At 36.4% G+C, this 17248-nt stretch overlaps 2 protein-coding genes across 12 annotated transcripts; one reads left to right on the top strand and one right to left on the bottom strand.

Moving 5' to 3' along the window:
- The first annotated feature begins 453 nt into the window (after window positions 1–453).
- On the top strand, window positions 454–4416 carry LOC143353446 (alpha-N-acetylgalactosaminidase). 4 transcript variants are annotated; one of them, XM_076786795.1, is made up of 8 exons: window positions 454–696; window positions 1479–1640; window positions 2581–2755; window positions 2831–3005; window positions 3084–3178; window positions 3249–3608; window positions 3718–3882; window positions 4116–4416. In XM_076786795.1, exons 1-8 carry the CDS (start codon window positions 683–685, stop codon window positions 4302–4304), a joined length of 1335 nt encoding a protein of 444 aa, XP_076642910.1. In that variant the 5' UTR covers window positions 454–682; the 3' UTR covers window positions 4305–4416. The 4 variants fall into 4 exon arrangements, with proteins under 4 accessions (XP_076642910.1, XP_076642908.1, XP_076642911.1 ...); XM_076786793.1 differs by having other exon boundaries at window positions 668–702; XM_076786796.1 differs by lacking the exon at window positions 454–696 and adding an exon at window positions 709–820.
- A 74-nt stretch (window positions 4417–4490) lies between these two features.
- Pfas (phosphoribosylformylglycinamidine synthase) lies at window positions 4491–17232 on the bottom strand. 8 transcript variants are annotated; one of them, XM_076786788.1, is made up of 20 exons: window positions 11087–11171; window positions 10741–11012; window positions 10428–10569; window positions 10202–10352; window positions 9740–10130; window positions 9518–9630; window positions 8879–9139; window positions 8736–8809; window positions 8410–8566; window positions 7985–8331; window positions 7531–7767; window positions 7329–7454; window positions 6858–7085; window positions 6595–6793; window positions 6251–6516; window positions 5961–6177; window positions 5706–5885; window positions 5349–5510; window positions 4963–5244; window positions 4491–4672 (listed from the first exon to the last, which is right to left on the bottom strand). In XM_076786788.1, exons 2-20 carry the CDS (start codon window positions 11007–11009, stop codon window positions 4494–4496), a joined length of 3981 nt encoding a protein of 1326 aa, XP_076642903.1. In that variant the 5' UTR covers window positions 11010–11012; window positions 11087–11171; the 3' UTR covers window positions 4491–4493. The 8 variants fall into 8 exon arrangements, 2 of the variants coding, with proteins under 2 accessions (XP_076642903.1, XP_076642904.1); XR_013082137.1 differs by lacking the exons at window positions 4491–4672; window positions 4963–5244; window positions 5349–5510; ... (14 more) ...; window positions 10428–10569; window positions 11087–11171 and adding exons at window positions 11918–12632; window positions 12714–12827; window positions 12902–12961; ... (9 more) ...; window positions 16349–16484; window positions 17050–17232 and having other exon boundaries at window positions 10872–11012; XR_013082136.1 differs by lacking the exons at window positions 4491–4672; window positions 4963–5244; window positions 5349–5510; ... (14 more) ...; window positions 10428–10569; window positions 11087–11171 and adding exons at window positions 11918–12632; window positions 12714–12827; window positions 12902–12961; ... (9 more) ...; window positions 16349–16484; window positions 17050–17230 and having other exon boundaries at window positions 10872–11012.
- Window positions 17233–17248: the final 16 nt, after the last annotated feature.

The following is a 17248-nucleotide window of genomic DNA, read 5'->3' as shown; positions in this document are numbered from 1 at the left end:
ATTTTTTAAATTAACTAATAGGTAGGTATCGTCAGTCGATAAGGAAATATTGGAATCTATTCCTGAAGCGATCGATTTTTCCTTTCGATTAGGTAATCGAAATGAAAGTATGGAAAGCAATGCTGTCGCAAAACCGGTGCTGGTCAAGAATCAAGCGTATTGCACAGAATACTCTTAATTTCTTACATTTCATTGATTGCCTCCAGATAAAATACGAGACTCACTTGAATTTATTAAAGGATGTAACCTATCCTTGCTTACATTACGATGTCGCTAATAACCTAGCCAGTCGATGCGACATAAAACCGTAAAATTAAAAAAACCACGATCACATAAATGAAAACTGCTGACAGATTCGAAATAAAACTTAAAAGAATTTGAAAAACAAAACGTTGCGCGAAGCTGTCAGTGGTTCTCAATTCGAATGTTATCAGTAAGTCCACATAAACGCCGCCACAGACGCACCATCTTGTCCATACCTTTTGAAAACTTATTTTGTTATAAATTGAAAAGTAGACTGATCGCTTCAACTATTGTAAACGTTGAAACAAAACTTTTAATTCATATACATAGGGAGAAAAGAGTGTAAAAATTTTCAATTTCAAATAGTGAGAATAATATATCGAAAAGTCGCATCGCAGACGACTGTGGCGACGTAGCCGACTGTATTTCCGTCACAGAAATGTCAAGTTTATCGTGCGAGTACGTGGATTGTTTGTAAACACTTCGAATTACACGAATGATCGTAATTGGAGAACTAACGATCGGCGAACGCGTCGAAAATTAATGGTCCATTCACTTGATCACGGAGCATTACGCGGTAACTGATCTCTCTTCTTCACGTTGCCAGTTATGACAGAAAGTCAAATACAACATACGCATGTTTTCGTTTAAAACATTATATACGTGGCATGTTCGAATCAACCGTTGGATAAACAGAACAGGATAATTCCCCGAGACCAATGAAACCCACAGAGTACGTATATTACTGGAAGCCGAATCTTTCGCGTGCCTCGTCACACGAATATTCTGTTGGCCGAAGACAAAGGCGATACTATTCGCGGATAAAATGTGCTCGCGATTGTCTCTCGTAGGCGTAATTGTACCGTAATAGTTACACGGGCAATCAACGGGCGTTGGTGTGCAGGCTCGTTCTCTGTACAAAAGGAAATCAATGCTCACACCAGCAACGACAGAGCGATTGTGTGTAAAAATGAAATGGGGCATTGGGTGAAAGTACTCTTGGCTTGGAGGTCTTATATCAGATCAGTCTGCCAAGAGCCGTGCAGGATGTGGATGGGAATTTTGCTCTGCTCCTAATGACTAGATCTCCTGCCGACTCCGACAGTGTCATACACGCTTCTGTTAGAATTATTGTTTAACAAAATTATGATACCGGAGTCGTAGTACAACAACAGTCGGTTCAGTGTACGTGTGCAGTGAAAGGGATTAGTAAAACGAAACGTGGATTTTTGCAGAATGTTGCAGATGGTATGGATATGGTGTTTGCTTGTGTCAGTGGCAGATTTGACATTGGCTCTTGATAATGGTCTTGTGAGAACACCGCCGATGGGCTGGCTCGCCTGGGAGCGATTCAGGTGCAACACAGATTGCAAAAATGATCCTGAAAACTGTATCAGGTGAGAGTGTTGATTTTGAAATTTATTTTCTCACTTTCCTCAGCTTTCTACAACATTGATTTGTGGCCACCTTGTTTTGTAATCTTTCATTCAGATTCTATTGTTGTTGTAGATTTTTATAGCTTTCCGATAGTGCAACATGATTCTGTATGATAAAGTGAAACTTCATTAGCATCTCTGTTATATATCTCTAAATCTATTACTGCCAACTCCAGTCTGTAGATCATTATCATGAAATGCAAAATTTGATTTCATACCCAGAATGACCTATATAAATGATTATGTAAAAATTATATGAAAGTATTGCCAAACTTTTTCTCTTAAAGTGAAAGGATAATTAAGAAATCATAAATATCTTGGCAAATATGTTAGTTTATATTATTTATATTATATTATACTATTCGAATGTATTTGTAGCAAACATAAAATATTTTGGAGTCCTAAAATCAAAAATCTTTTTAGAAAAATCTATGAAACACGAATATTTTCTGTATAGATATATTTAGTTGTTCGTAAGATTCGTTATTAAATCAAATTTGAAAAATAAAATACTGTATTAGTAGAAAATCAAAATCCTCATAAAATAAAAATTCTTGTTCAATGAGATCTTGATTATAATAGAACTGACTAGCATAAGATTCAAACCAAGGATTTATGACCTCAACAATGACACTTAATAAGATTATTTAGAGCTATGACATAGTTATATAAATTTTTCCAAGGCTGCATTGCCTTAAGAAGTGAAATCTCTTGATAAAATTATTTGTTTATAACAATTGACATTCAATTTCTAATATTGTTGCAAATGAATTTGCATTAGATGTTATATTATTGTATGCCTCGTATCATTTAAGATAAAGAAACTGAAACTGATAGAAACCATTATTATATTAACAAAAATCGAGAAACTTACTAAAAACTAAATTTTTACATTTTATAGTGATCGGCTGTTTCGCACAATGGCAGACATTATTGTAGCAGAGGGCTATGCTGCCGTTGGATATGAGTATGTTAATGTTGATGACTGTTGGTTGGAAAAAGACAGAGATGTTGATGGTCAACTTGTACCAGATAGACAAAGATTTCCATACGGGATGAAAAGTCTTGCAAATTATGTATGTTTCTATCATTATCTTCAACATAGGACATTAACTTCCTAGTCTCTACAATGCTCTACCTTCCCTTTGTAGATTCACTCAAAGGGTCTTAAATTTGGGATTTATGAAGACTTCGGTAACTACACATGTGCCGGTTACCCTGGTATATTAGGATACTTAGAAACAGATGCGCTTACTTTTGCATCTTGGGATGTTGATTATGTGAAATTAGATGGTTGTTACTCCCATCCATCTGAAATGGACAGAGGTACAGTTGAAATTATTGTACACTTAATTTATGAAAAGAAATTTGAACTTATTTCTGTGACTTTATAAAATATTTTAGGCTACCCTGAGTTTGGATTTTACTTAAATCAAACAAGCAGGCCTATGGTATATTCTTGTAGTTGGCCAGTTTATCAAATTTATGCTGGAATGCAGGTTGGTGCTCGTAATATTATCTGTAGAATATTACATTATAGATCAGTCTTTGAGAGCATATACATTTCAGCCAAACTTTACTGCCATAACACAACACTGTAATCTTTGGAGGAATTTTGACGACATTCAAGATTCCTGGAACAGTCTAGAAACCATTATAGATTATTATGGGAACAATCAAGACGCGATTGTACCGAACGCGGGACCCGGTCATTGGAACGATCCCGATATGTTGATTATTGGTAACTTTGGTCTGAGTTACGAGCAAAGTAAAACACAAATGGCATTGTGGGCCATTTTAGCGGCGCCTCTATTAATGTCCGTAGATCTACGAACGATCAGGCCCGAGTATAAAGCTATTTTACAGAATAGAAAAATTATTGCTGTAGATCAGGATGCGCTGGGCATACAGGGCCGACGTATCTATAAAGTTAGTAAATTAAACATTAGTATTTAGTATGTGCATGAAAATTTCGCAGAAGCAAGGAAAGAGTGTGGGCTTCGGAATACGTTAGTAAAAGTTCTATTCTACTGTTTAGCATAAAGGCATTGAAATCTGGGCGAGGCCGATAACTCCCATCTACCAGAATTACTACTCTTACGCCATAGCGTTTGTAAATAGGAGAACGGACGGCACTCCGTCCGATGTATCTGTGACACTAAAAGAGCTTGGGCTCCAGTATCCTGGAGGATACAGCGTCGAGGTATGCGGTTGTCGAACAATCATAATCTTAACATTAGGTTTACGGGTCACTAAAACTGACAATTTTACATGACTTTATAAAAATAACGAGAATGTGTCTATCCAAATTTTTTATTAAATTTCTTCCTCGCGAATTTACAATCTCAATAATCGTAAATTAAAAATATTAGAACGCGTTATTTTGACGAGTTCATCAAAATCGAAATAATCGAAATAAATCAATTATCTTTCCAGGATTTATACGAAGATGTAAACTACGGCGTTCTGACGCCCCAAACGAAAATAAAAGTCAAAGTGAATCCATCCGGTGTTGTGATACTGCGGTGCGACTTGCATTTAGAAGACGTTTTTGATACGAATCAATTTCAACAATTCTCGCCATCGAATCAACTCTTCAAAGTCAGACAAAATTCGTTTAAGTAACACGAATTAAACGATCAATTTCTAACTATAATTTACCAGTTTTATTATACTTGACTACACAATGTTACCATACTTTGTTAAGAAAGTAGAAAATAAAGAATTTTATAATGTATTGTCAGTAATTTATTTAGAAAATATACAATCTTCATTATGTATACTAATTCCTGCAATCGTATGGAATGTATTGAATCAGTGTTCGGACACGCACCAGGCGTATGCGTTGTCAAACATACGTTGCCAGGGTGAGTTCTCGTATTTCGCCCAGTCTGCGGGCTTCCACGGACATTGCCACATTATCGAGCATCGTTCAGGGTGCGGCATCATCGCGAGATGACGTCCATTTGAGGAACAGATGCCAGCAATGCCACCTAAGGTAATAAAAAGTATTTTATTGATAATTTCGTTACTGTAAGATTGATTTGTAAAGGTGTGCGACGACCTGAAAATGTCGGGAGGAGATATTCAGGATTCGAAATTCCAAAGAATCAAGAATATTCGAAATCTCGAATATGTTTGGGAATCCGGAAATTTTTGAGAACCCTTCCCGATCTCGAATAAAAATCTCGACCCGTTCTGACATTTTTAGGTTCTTGTACACCTCTACCAATTTGATATTCTTCATCAATATCTCTTCTTCATTACTCGATCATTTTCTCACCTGGACTACCGTTAGGGTTGAGAGGATATCGTTCGGTCGGGTTACCGTAATCATCAGTATATCTAATAGCCAAGCAGTTATTCTCTTTGAGTTTCCTCGCAACATCATCATTTCGGAAAGTAAATCTTCCCTCGCCGTGTGCGGCCCATACGCCCAAGACGCTATTCTCCATTCCATTCAACATAATCGATGGGGACTTATCAATTCTGACTGTACACCACCGACACTCGAACTTCTCAGATGCATTATGATTTAAGAAAACGTCTGGTTCTGTAACATCACCTGCAATGGACGAAGGATGTAATCAAGCATGTTAATAAAATTCATGCCTTTCGCAAACATAAATTCCTTAGGCTCGATAAATTTGATTACTCAACAGAGCATACCGGTTTCGTTTCCTATCCATCCTAGCAGCGACATTAATTGACATCCGTTACAGACTCCTAAACTGAACGTGTCCTTGCGGGAGATAAATGCTTTCAATTGATTTTGCAGAGACGGATGGAAGAGGAGACTCGCGGCCCATCCTTTGGCCGAGCCCAAAACATCTGGAATTATAATGGAATGTGTCTATCCAATTTTGTAGCCATTTTTCTTTTATAATATATACCCAAAGAAATAAATTTGATGAATAATTCCTCATGGATGCATCTTTACAATCTCAATAATCGTAAATTAAAAATATTAGAACCCGCCATTTTGACGGATCCCGTAAACCTAGTGCTAAATAACTGACAACCTACCAGCATAACTAAAACCACCAGGGAATATGACACCTTTGAACCTGTCAAGCGTTATTTTGTCGTCTAATAGATCTTGCATTGCCACATCCCAAACTTCGAAGCCAGCTTTTATCAAGGTTGCCGCCATTTCCCTATCACCGTTTGTACCTTCTTCTCTTATCACGACCACATTAACATTTGCTGTGTAGTGACAAAAAAGAAATAATATAAAATTTGTTGCAACATAAACAGGCGGTAAACGAAAATTTTACAAACAAGTTAAAGTTTTGTGTAATCCAGTAGGTTTCGCGTCAAGGTCAAAGGACAACTTGTAGGCCGGTGCAGTTCTATCTTTGAGCCCATTGAACTCCTCTACTGCGCACTCCACGTTTGTTTGAAGACGTTCTAACTGATAGCTGGTTTCTTCCCATAGAGACATCAAGGATATCACTGTTGAATCCAAGACAGTCTGGTTTTGAACTTTGACATTTATCTAAAAATATTAAATCGAAGTAATTAAAAGTGTATCCATGTTGATGATTTCACGTAAGATCTAGATTAAATACTTTTGAAGACATTCCAAACCCTTCTGCTCTGCCAATCGAATATATAGGAGCATTGAATTGTTTGAACACATCCAACACGTGTTGATAATTTTCTTCATCAACTTCCAATACCCAGCCTACTTCCTCAGTGAACAAAATTTCGATAGGCGTTCCAGATTTGTGGGAAATGTTAACGTTCATTCCAGAGATACCAGCGAAACACATTTCCAAAAGACACGTGATAAGTCCTCCATCGCTAACATCGTGTCCTGCCAATACTTTTCCCTCTGTAAAAAAAAAGAAGTATTAAACTATGCATACATTCTCGGTATGATAAAAACAAATGTGAAGTCATTATAATTCACCTGCAATCAACTGTTGCGTGGCTTTGAAAGCTTTTTTCAATAAATCAGCATGTCTCATATCTGGAACATCGTTGCCAAGTGATTTATACACCTGAGCTAAGGCCGTACCGCCGATTCGACTCTGTCCATTAGACAAATCGACGAATAACAAGCAACCATTTTTTCCGGTTGCAGGTGCCTTCAAATCTGGCGTTACCACCTGGAATATGAAAGTGTTAATTGAACGTAAGAGCCTGAATAAAATTGTTTCAACTTTCACTTACTTGTCGGATATTCGGGCAAGGAGCGTAGCAAGAAACCACCAGTGTTCCTGGCGCTTTAACAACTTCTTTACCGATTCGAGCAGCCATGCTAAGAGAATCTTTACCTCCATCGATTGCAATGCCAAGTTCATTCATGAATGAACACATTGCTGAACACGCATCGTACAATGCAGCACCTTCGCCTGGCAATTTGGCAGCCCACATCCAATTTCCGCTGCATTTAACATCCTACAATGTGTAAACTGTAGTAAAAGCAAGATAAATACAGGGTGTCCCACTAATTCAGTTACAGGGTGATATCTCCACTACTTTTTATGCTTCACGAAATGTCAATAGGACAAATTATTTGGTTCGTGGGAGCACTTATTATAGTGTAGCATAAAAAATAGCGGGGATATCGCTTTGTAACAGAGTTAGCGGGACACCCTGTACTTGCGCAATGGATAACATCTACGTTGATGCACCTAATACCTTTAAGTCTGAAATATGTGCAAATACTAAGTTGCTCAGTGCTTCTGCCACAGTCATGCGAGCTCCGGCTGCTGCGTTCACCAAACCCTTTATCGGTTGTTCTCCAATGGATGTAGCTATACCAACCTACGCAGATCAACATAATTGAATATGCATACATACTGCTAACAGTATCATTAACAAATTATTTTCCTTTTTTTACCATTGAGAAGTAAGAAATCGCAGTTACAGCAACGTCGGCAAGAGGAGTGTGCAGAGGACCAACACACTGTTGCTGCGCTACCAATCCAGTTACACAACGATCAACTTTGCTAGTTAAATATCGTTTGCTCCCAACTGATGGCAAACGCAAGACTCTTTCCAAAGCAGATTGGACGGTCAAACCTCCTGGCAGTGACAAAGGAGGTAGCTGCGTCTTTTCTCTGTGAAGATTGAACGTCTGCGAAACCAAGGAACTATGTTTAGTTTAAATTGTACCACAAACTTATTTATAGCGTTTTTTATTAGATTGTTGCATATGAAATGTCCGTGAACCACCCTGTATAATAAACCTGAAGATTGTAATAGTATTTCTTGATTAAAACACTTTATAGCGTTTGCATTTTGAAATCGGACATTTCATATGCAACGATCTAATAGTATTCGTACACGTTTACCTTGCGTGGCATTTTTCCGAGTACCAATTCCAAATCTAAATCCACTGGATGTCTCTTCTCGTCCTTGTAATTTTTATTCAGGTACTTTGATACGTTACAATCGTTTTCTTCGGAAAGAATGATCTTTCCGTTTCCGGTAACGGTTCCTACAAAATTGATAGGACATTTTTCCCGAGCTGCTATTTCTCTGAGTAAATCGGCATCTTCCGATTTACACAGAATTGCATCGTTCTCTTGATACTCAGCACCCCACAATTCCAAAGTACTGATGCTCGGATCACCTAACTCGAATTTCTTGGTGAAGATAACAGCGCCAGCAGGTTCTACCAATTCCTTTAGAACGTTGCCTAACGGTGTTTGAAACATTCATTAGCTGTGTGAGTTTTCTTAGAATTATAAGATAATGATGTGGGAATAATTTTCACCATTTCCTCCCGCTCCTTGATCGTGTATACTAAGTATTGGATTCTTTTGCCCCATTTCTGTGCACGCACGAACCACTCGGTTCATTTTTTGTTCCATTTCTGGATCACCTCTTTGGACTGCTCCGAAATCAAGGTCCGATTTATTATCGCCTTGCACCTAATAATACTGAATTATTTAAGGAACTATCCTTGGTGGGTCAAGAACAATTATACTACACTCTCCCAAAAATTTTCTTTGAAATTCGTAAAATTGAGTTATTAAAGTTCTTGTAAAATATCTCCCCCGTTGAAAGAACAGTATTAATTAATGATTATAGTCAAAATACCTCGATGGAACTCGCTGAACCACCTCCTACACCGATTCTATATACAGGACCACCAATTTTGATCACTTCCATGCCTGAAATAATTAATTTTTAATTTTTATGTACTACATTTGCTTCTCTTGTACACAGTCTATTTTTCAGACCTTTTGCTGGTGGAATTTTTTCTGACATATCAGCGTCCATTGTACCTAATCCTCCGCTAAACATTATGGGCTTAATCCATTCACGACGTACGCTAACATTGTCCGTCATACCGAAAGAACGTGCAAATCCTGTTATCAGCGGTTCTCCAAACTTATTACCGTAATCGGATGCACCGTTGCTGGCCTCAACTATAATCTCCAATGGACTAGCCATGTTGCTAGGGTATGGAACACCTTTCTCTTCCCATGGCAAGTCATACCCTATCAAATAAATAAAATAGTTGATGAGAATAATAGTCATTAGACTGTGGATTTTATGCATTTATAAGAAAAATGGGCAGATGAAATTGCGAATGGTACAAACGTTAGAAAAGTTAACCCTTTGCACTCAAGAAACAGACATTTCCTCCGACCTAGAATATTTCCATTCTATATATTTTTCCATTTTATGCATATGAAACTGATGCAATGTACTCATACAGTATTGAAATGTTTAGAAATTTATTAAATATAAACAAATTGAATAATGTAAATGTTTGTGTTCTCTATGTTAAGAGTGGAGGTAAATTTCTATGTATTCTTTGTTTCTCAAGATAGATGCAGAAAATGAAAGATGCAGCTCGAGAAACTAGAACGAACCTGGAATACGCAAATTTCCAACCGAATAACCAGCAGTTCCAGCAATATAATACCCTCCTCTGCCAATGCCTTGTATGTCTCTTAGTCTGCCTCCAGTTCCCGTTGTAGCACCACTGTAAATTATAATCATTATTGTAAGTTCTCTGACACTTAGAGTATGTTCTTTAATTACAACAGCGTTATTAGATTGTTGCATATGAAATGTTCGATTTTAATATTTACCTAAATGGAGCAACACCAGTTGGAAAATTGTGAGTCTCAGCAGTAAATATCAGATCTTGAGTGGCACTCTCTAAGTGAAGAGGACTACATTTATGGGTCAAAGTTGGCCTCAGCGTCTTAACTTGATATCCTTTGATCGCACTGCTATTGTCACTGAACTTAATTGTATTGTTCGGATTCGAGTACTTCTGTGTCTCTATAATCATGTCAAGCAGTGATTTCTTCATCTCTTCATTGTCAACAACTATATTGCCTTTAAAGAACCAATGACGACTATGTTCACTATTGGATTGTGCCAAATCGAAACATTCAACACTGGTTGGGTTTCTCTTCAATTTATTAAGGAACAGGTCCGTGTAAAAATCTAAATCCCAATTATCAAATGCCAAACCTATGTAAAGGAGAAAATGCGTTTTATCATGTGTAAATTATTTTACTACATTTCATTTTAAATATATATACCTAATTTTGAATTAACTTCCTCCAGGGCTTCTCGTCCACCTTTCAGGATATCCACTTCAAACCATTCTTCAGGTCTGAAACCATGATCAAATGTCTCTATTGGTTTCGTGTACCTACATTCAGTCATTCTATCATGTAATGCATCTGTTATCTATACAAAAAAAAATGTAAATCTGTAGAGACTGCATTATTTTTATTTGAAATGATATCAATTTTTGATACATACAGCATCTTCCAAGGTTTTATCAAGTTTCCCATTATGTTTGATGCAGTATCTAATCGATGATTCGATTCTTATTATCTTTTGTAGGTGTACAGACTTGCAAATTGATACAGCATTGCTAGAGAACGCTGTGGAGAAGTTCAATCTGCGAAAGTATAAAGAATTAATTATGTACAATATGCAATGAATAGACTGTGGATTTTATGATAAACTTGATTCCTGTTTCTTGCAACTGCGGAAGAGAATTTTTATTTTACATAAAGATCCAAAGTTTCACTACGAATAATAATTACATATATCTAAAGAGTTGATTTACCTTGGACCAATTTCAATAATTAAATTACCATCCAATTCTTCATCAAACACACTGACACTCTTTAAACAGTGTTGTTCAAATGGAGGAATAAGAATCCATTTCAATAGTTTCGATTCTTCGTCGCTTAAAGACTCCTTAGTTTCAACATAATAGCACAATTCTGTTTCCACTCCGACAATAGAATTAGATATTTGATGCAGGCTGCTGAATTTATTTTTGAGCTGCCCAGATTTCAATCCAGGTGATTTGTAGAATTTTATAATACCCATGATCTATAAATAAAAGATCGTAAATAAACTAAACACAAAAGAAGAGAAAATGTAAAAATGTGGAAAGAGCACAGTACAGTGATGCAGATGATACATAACAGTCGATAGTGATCAATTACATTCACTCAGACCCCCTAGTTCAATATTAATGGAATCATTGTGTTATCTTCATTTATCAGTGTGGTAATTGCAAAATAGCGCACCCATGTTATTATTTCAAAACTAAATAGAGTTTAAGCTTAGGTCAAATGGCATCTTGCTCAATAATATTCTTATCTGTCTGAGATTATGCGTGCCTTTACATTCTAATATGATTGAAAGCACCTTTTTAATTTGTCCGTCTCTAATAATTAGTTGTAAAATGCAATATTTTTAAGAACAAATTAAATTTTATTCAAAACAAAGTTTAAAAAATATTAAACTAAATATTGAGTTAAATTTTTACAGTTAAATATGGAAGTATATATTATTGTTTCATTGAATTTACGTCATGATTTATCAGATCGATGTCAAAACATGCTGAAAAACATATTTTTTCATGCAAAATAATAATGTTACAAGCAATAGTAATAATTCATATGCGTTTCATATTTAAAATTTATCTGACATATATACAAATTTACAAAATAAAAATAATTCAAATTGGTTATTTATTTTTAAACAAATTCTGCAACTTTAGTTTGTTTTTCATGTTAATGATTTTTTATTGCAGTTCAATGCACATAAAATGTTTTTACCGCCATAATAAGCATATGTGCACGTATATATATGTATGTGTTTGTATGTAAATATATACAAAGAGAGAGGTATATGAAAATAAACTGAAAGGATTTAAATACAAGAATAAACTTCCTTTTTTACTGTTTTAAAACAAACTTATTTATTATAAGAACAAGTACATAACTTACAGTATTAGATGCACTATATATACAGTCTCAAAGCCTTGAATAATTGTCTCGCGCAACAGGTTTCTTAGCTAACGTGATCGAATATAATTAAAAGAAATTGTACGACACATAACCTTGCCGCGTTCCTACCACGTGCTTTTATGTTTATCAACAAAATGATCGCCACATACAAATAAACACTATCTTTGTCAAAATTAAGTCATTCAAATTTATAAAATTTGAACATTACAGAGAAATGAATCCCCCTATTAATTTATTAGATCATATATTAATAAATAATATATATCTACAATAATGCATACAATATATGTATACATCGCAATGCAAATAATTTTTAAATATTTATCACTTTTACTTCTGATCGTTCATTCTTAGTTTTGTTCATTTCGTTGATCATTAAAAGAAATACATACTTTGCGGTCTTAATAAATACAACATTTGCACATACAAATATTCTAAAGTTCGTATAATACATATATGTAAAATTTATCAAAATGACTCGTATACACGAGTAAATAGTTTACTTAAAATACAATGTTTTGTTTAAAAAAGCATTTATTACCTATTTCGCTTATCCGAGAAAATCGTAATTAGCTACGTCCTCGAATTGTTGATTCTGTGCATTACCTGGAGCCATTGGCCTTGTTGGCATTTGGCCTCTGGCTCCAACTATTTGTTGCTGTAGTCCAAGTACTTGTCTGTACGGTGGCTGTGGCTATAAAAAAAATTAATACATGTAACCAAATCAATTGTCCAACATATTGTTTATCTAAATTCAGTATCTACGATATCATACTTGTTGCAATAAATGCCTGAGACCCATGTTTGAACCAGGACGCATCAGTCTTGGCGCGTTTGCTTGTTGATTAGCCATACCAACAGGATTAAGAGCCCTTTGCGCTTGCTGAGCCTATAAACAAATTTCCGTTTACTTTCTTGCAAGTAGCAACATACACAATAGAATAATCGTTGAAAGCATTTCACCTCCAGCTGTTGTTTATACTGCATTTCTTGTTGCTGTGCTACTTCCAAATTTTGTTGAATCTACAAAAGAAATTTTTGCATATGATATTAGAGTTCAATACTTCTTGTTAAAGCTAGGTTTGCATTGGTTCAGTAGCACTCCAGCCCAGTGTAACGTAAAACCAAATGTAAATCCAGCTTTATATCTTGCTGACATTTTTTTGTATTTACATTTACTTCCAACTGAGACTTATATTGTGCCTCCTGTTGCTGCGCAGCTTCCAGCGTTTGCCTCAGGTGTTGGATCTTCAACAGATTTTGATGCCTAGCTAATTCTATATCGTCGAACGGTGGTCTTTGCTGGCCTATCATTGTGCCAGACGGTTGAGCAACTTGAGGACCAGTTATTTGGCCAGCCTGTCAGTACATTAACGACAAACTTCTTAATCTGAATACACAAAACAAGTAATAAATTGGTCTCACTTTTATTGTGCCCCTGACCTGCATACTGATTTGATTTTGCGGCCCAGCAGAGGAGGTCAATGTTTGTTGCGGAGCGTTCGTAGGAACGACATTTTGAGTTATCTGACCACCTCCCATTGCCATAGTGTTCGTTTGGGACATCAGAATGCCACCTTGCGACGTGCCCGTAGTGGGCATTGGTCCGGTTATTGCATTTCCTTGTGCAGGTCCAGCCTATGATATTTAATTAATATATTTCTATTTTTCGTAGATTGTTAATTCCCCGTATCGAAATTTATACTCACTTGCCCTTGTCTCATGGAGGCATGAGATGTCTTCTGCTGTTGAATTACTTTCCGAAGACGGTCCACGAAGCCTGCCTGATCGTTTGGAATGAATCCCAAATATGTTCTCTTTTCAGCGGTGTACAGGAGAATAAGTACTTTTATGTCACAGGTCGACGGTGGTCCAGGAAAGTTGAAGTGAACACAACCTGCCTGTAATATGATTATCACAACTGTGAGTAGGTGAGCGCTACGGGTTCAGCTGAATTTTAAAAATTGTAAACCAAGTCCATTTCTGCGCTGTGTAGCCAAAAAAAAAATAAAGAAATAGAATACTAACAAATCCGGAACCCATAACTTTGGTCAAGGATTCTAGTGCGTCGCATTGTGTTGGATGGAACAAAACAGACTTAGAATTCTTCAAATAAGATCCACCAATATTGCCTATCAAATGTTTCGGCATCAGTTGCATAAGTAACTTCTGTGGCCAAGTATCCGCTTTCCTATAAATCAATTCAGTATGTTAGCATTAGTTATGTTTCAGTAGAATGCTTGTCAATGAAATGATTATCGGTGAGGTCAGCATAAACCTGCCTATTTATTCCTAAAAGAAACTTACAATTCAGGATCACCGTCCTTAGAGTTTGCAGACACATGACAAGGTAGATGTCTAGTTTGTTTCTGCGTGTCAGCAGGTGCTTTAGCTTTCTCAACCCATTCGATCACACCGTGCCATATTGTATGCCTTTCTCTCGGTGCTGAAATCTGTTGACCAGCTACAGGTCCACTGGTTATGTTACCCTGCGCTTGAGAATGTGGCACTTGCTGTTGCTGACTAACCGACGACACCGATGCCTGGGTTTGCGACGCAGTAACTGTTTGCGCAACTTGAGTCGGCACGGATTGACTGACACACGATACTGTAAGTTGCGGTGCACCCGGTCCATGATTTTGTTGAGCCGACATGGGCATTGCAGATTGCTGTTGTACATTTTGCTGTTGTTGTTGTTGCTGCTGCTGCAATTGCATGGTGAATCTCACTTGCTGTTGCTGCTGCTGTGTTAGTTGCTGTTGTTGTTGTTGCTGCTGTTGTTGCTGCTGCTGCTGTTGCGCATTGGCAGCCATCACGTTGGTGTTGGCTACTGAGAGTGCATATGATAATGTAAGTACTGTATAGGGTGATTTAGTTAAATGTGTCGCTCAACTTATTTATGTTGCTTTGTTTCATCGAGATATGAAAATCACTTCAAGTTTCTGTGTAGTAAAAAGTAAATTTTGATCTTATGGTTGAAGAGAGAATGTAGCTACAAATTCGCGGGGATCCCTATATACTCGAGAATTTCGAAATTTTCATGAACCTGTCCCGACCCGAAATTTTCGGATTCTCGTACACCTTTAATTAATACTAGAATCATAAGCTCGTTATTACCGTCCATTCTTTGAAATGGTGTTACGTTAAGACCCAACGAAGGAGGCTGATTTAATTGTGCTATCAAAGCACTGCTTTGAGAATTCGCGGCTCCTGTGGTTCCTGGCGTAACGAAAGGCCTCCACCTTTGGCCTGCTCTAGCTGGTCCCGGCGGATGATAAGTTGGTGGAGCAGATATTTGAGGATTATAGGGTGGTCTTCCGGTGTTCATGGCTGCCGGAATTGGTACCACCGTCTGATGAACTGGAGTAATATTTTGAGGTGTTTGATTTCTGAACGGAGGACCTTGCGGTTGGGTCGGCTGAGCAATATTTTGTTGAACTTGATTCGTATTTGGACTGTCATTGCTCTGCAATGGACTTAATGGGATTTGAGCAGCTGTGCCTGGATTCGTGTGAACAGCTCCGCCAATTGGAGGACTAACTGGTCTTTCTTTCAAATTGTAGTTACGTAGTAACACTAAATGTCGTGGATCTTTAGCGTAATTTTTCGTTTGGGACGACTGCAAGTCTCCTCCAGCTTTTTCGAACATTTTAAATAACGCAGGTATCTTTCTCGGTGACAATATCGAAAGATTAATATTCCTCTGTAACAAACAAGAGCTGTTATAGATTTATATTACGGTTTGTATTGAAATTATTTGCAATTACGTACCTCTTGATACAGAGTAGCCAATTGCTCTATAGTATGACCAGCAAATTTATAAGACTCTTGAATGACTGTCTGATAAGGAGGAGAATTACAAATCAGAACGCAATGTTTCTGTGATGCTGTATTTGGTTCACGTCGTAACTGCAAATCCTCGAAACATTGCAATCCAGTGGCAAGGCCTTCTCCAATATTTGCGTAAGACTCGCCTTTTCCACCAACCATCCTAATTGCATAGAAAAATCTTATAAATGGAAAGATTGTTACTAAAGAAATTGCAAATATGTGTCACAACTTACTCTAACTTGTCAAGAACAAGTTGTAACTTGTGAGGATTAGCGTACGGTCCAAAAGTTTCTGTACATGGTGCTGGCAAACAGTCGGCAGCATGGTAGACCACTATACCATACAATGTTGCACTATTCTAAAGTAAAATGGAAATTTGATTGGATAATTATATATTTTACAATCAGAGATTCGATCAATCATTATTTTACCTCAGATACATATTCTCTATCTTCAATAGGACCTTGATTGAAATATCTGTAAAATACAGAAATTGCAGATCAATAGATTTAATAAATAAGCAGAGGAATATTTTATGAACCAAAGCATAAAAATATAAGTATACAATTTGGAACATACTCGAGTGTTGGGCCAAGGTAATTAGTTCTAAGATCATTGAGGTACGCTCCATTAACAGCTGTGCCTTCAATGACAAATATTACATCTGCCTGTATCCCGTGTTCTGTAGGACCAGCCACCATTTTTGCTATATTATCTGCAACAATGTAAATAATATATGAAAATATGTAGAGGGTTTTAATTGTTAGTAAATGTGTTCAGCTTGGTAATAATGGGATTGTTAATGTTTATATGTTTGTAGCAATTGCATTTGTTTAAAATTTCAAATACCTGTTTCAAGTATTAAAAAAATATATAATTTTACAATCCACTAAACAGGGTTATTGTAGTACATATTTCTTAATGTCAAACTTTGCGTCAGATCGATCGTAAATTATGCTACGAAGTGTAGGCTTTGTAGACAATTTATAAATTAAATGTTAATATCATGCTACTTGTCACACGGTGAATTTTTTAAAATTTGTATTATTTTCGCAGCTGTTAAAAACGACAGCTGATGTATGTAAGTATTTGTCTATGAAAACAGTTAAATCGTTACTTCTTAGATTAAAGACATTCCTAATAATTCCACAAAAGTATTAATTATTACAATTGCAGTAAGTCATCAACCAAATGCAAAACGATGCTTGACATTCCTGAAGTAATTTATTAACAGTAAATATTACGTAGTGAAAACATTTATAACACGAAACACAACATACTGTCGCAATTCGTTTTTGGATTTACAAGTTCTCTCTGAGGGGTTGGCAATGATCCTCGACAAATCTGATTTGACATGAAAATAAATTATTCAATATTTTTTATGCTAAGTCCCAAATAATCTAATAGTTCTAATAATTAATATTGTTGTAAATTAAGTCTAAATGGTAAAACAAGTTTTTTAAATCAATACAACAAGTT

Source organism: Halictus rubicundus, chromosome 4 (genome assembly GCF_050948215.1).
Source record: "Halictus rubicundus isolate RS-2024b chromosome 4, iyHalRubi1_principal, whole genome shotgun sequence".
NCBI classification, from domain to species: Eukaryota; Metazoa; Arthropoda; class Insecta; order Hymenoptera; family Halictidae; genus Halictus; species Halictus rubicundus.
The sequence above is the reverse complement of the archived record's forward strand: the minus strand, read 5'-3'. Positions and strand labels throughout refer to the sequence as shown.

What these genes read in the sequence shown, in the direction of transcription:
- Pfas (XM_076786788.1), bottom strand. Translation starts at nt 11,009, where the DNA reads ATGGGTATTATAAAATTCTACAAATCACCTGGATTGAAATCTGGGCAG. An exon ending in ATAAAACCTTGGAAGATGCT is followed by an intron (nt 10,353 to 10,427) that starts GTATGTATCAAA and finishes TTTTTTGTATAG; the next exon opens with ATAACAGATGCATTACATGA. An exon ending in TCGGAAAAATGCCACGCAAG is followed by an intron (nt 7,768 to 7,984) that starts GTAAACGTGTAC and finishes TTGGTTTCGCAG; the next exon opens with ACGTTCAATCTTCACAGAGA.
- LOC143353446 (XM_076786793.1), top strand. Translation starts at nt 683, where the DNA reads ATGTCAAGTTTATCGTGCGA. An exon ending in ATGTCAAGTTTATCGTGCGA is followed by an intron (nt 703 to 1,478) that starts GTACGTGGATTG and finishes GGATTTTTGCAG; the next exon opens with AATGTTGCAGATGGTATGGA. An exon ending in GATCCTGAAAACTGTATCAG is followed by an intron (nt 1,641 to 2,580) that starts GTGAGAGTGTTG and finishes TACATTTTATAG; the next exon opens with TGATCGGCTGTTTCGCACAA.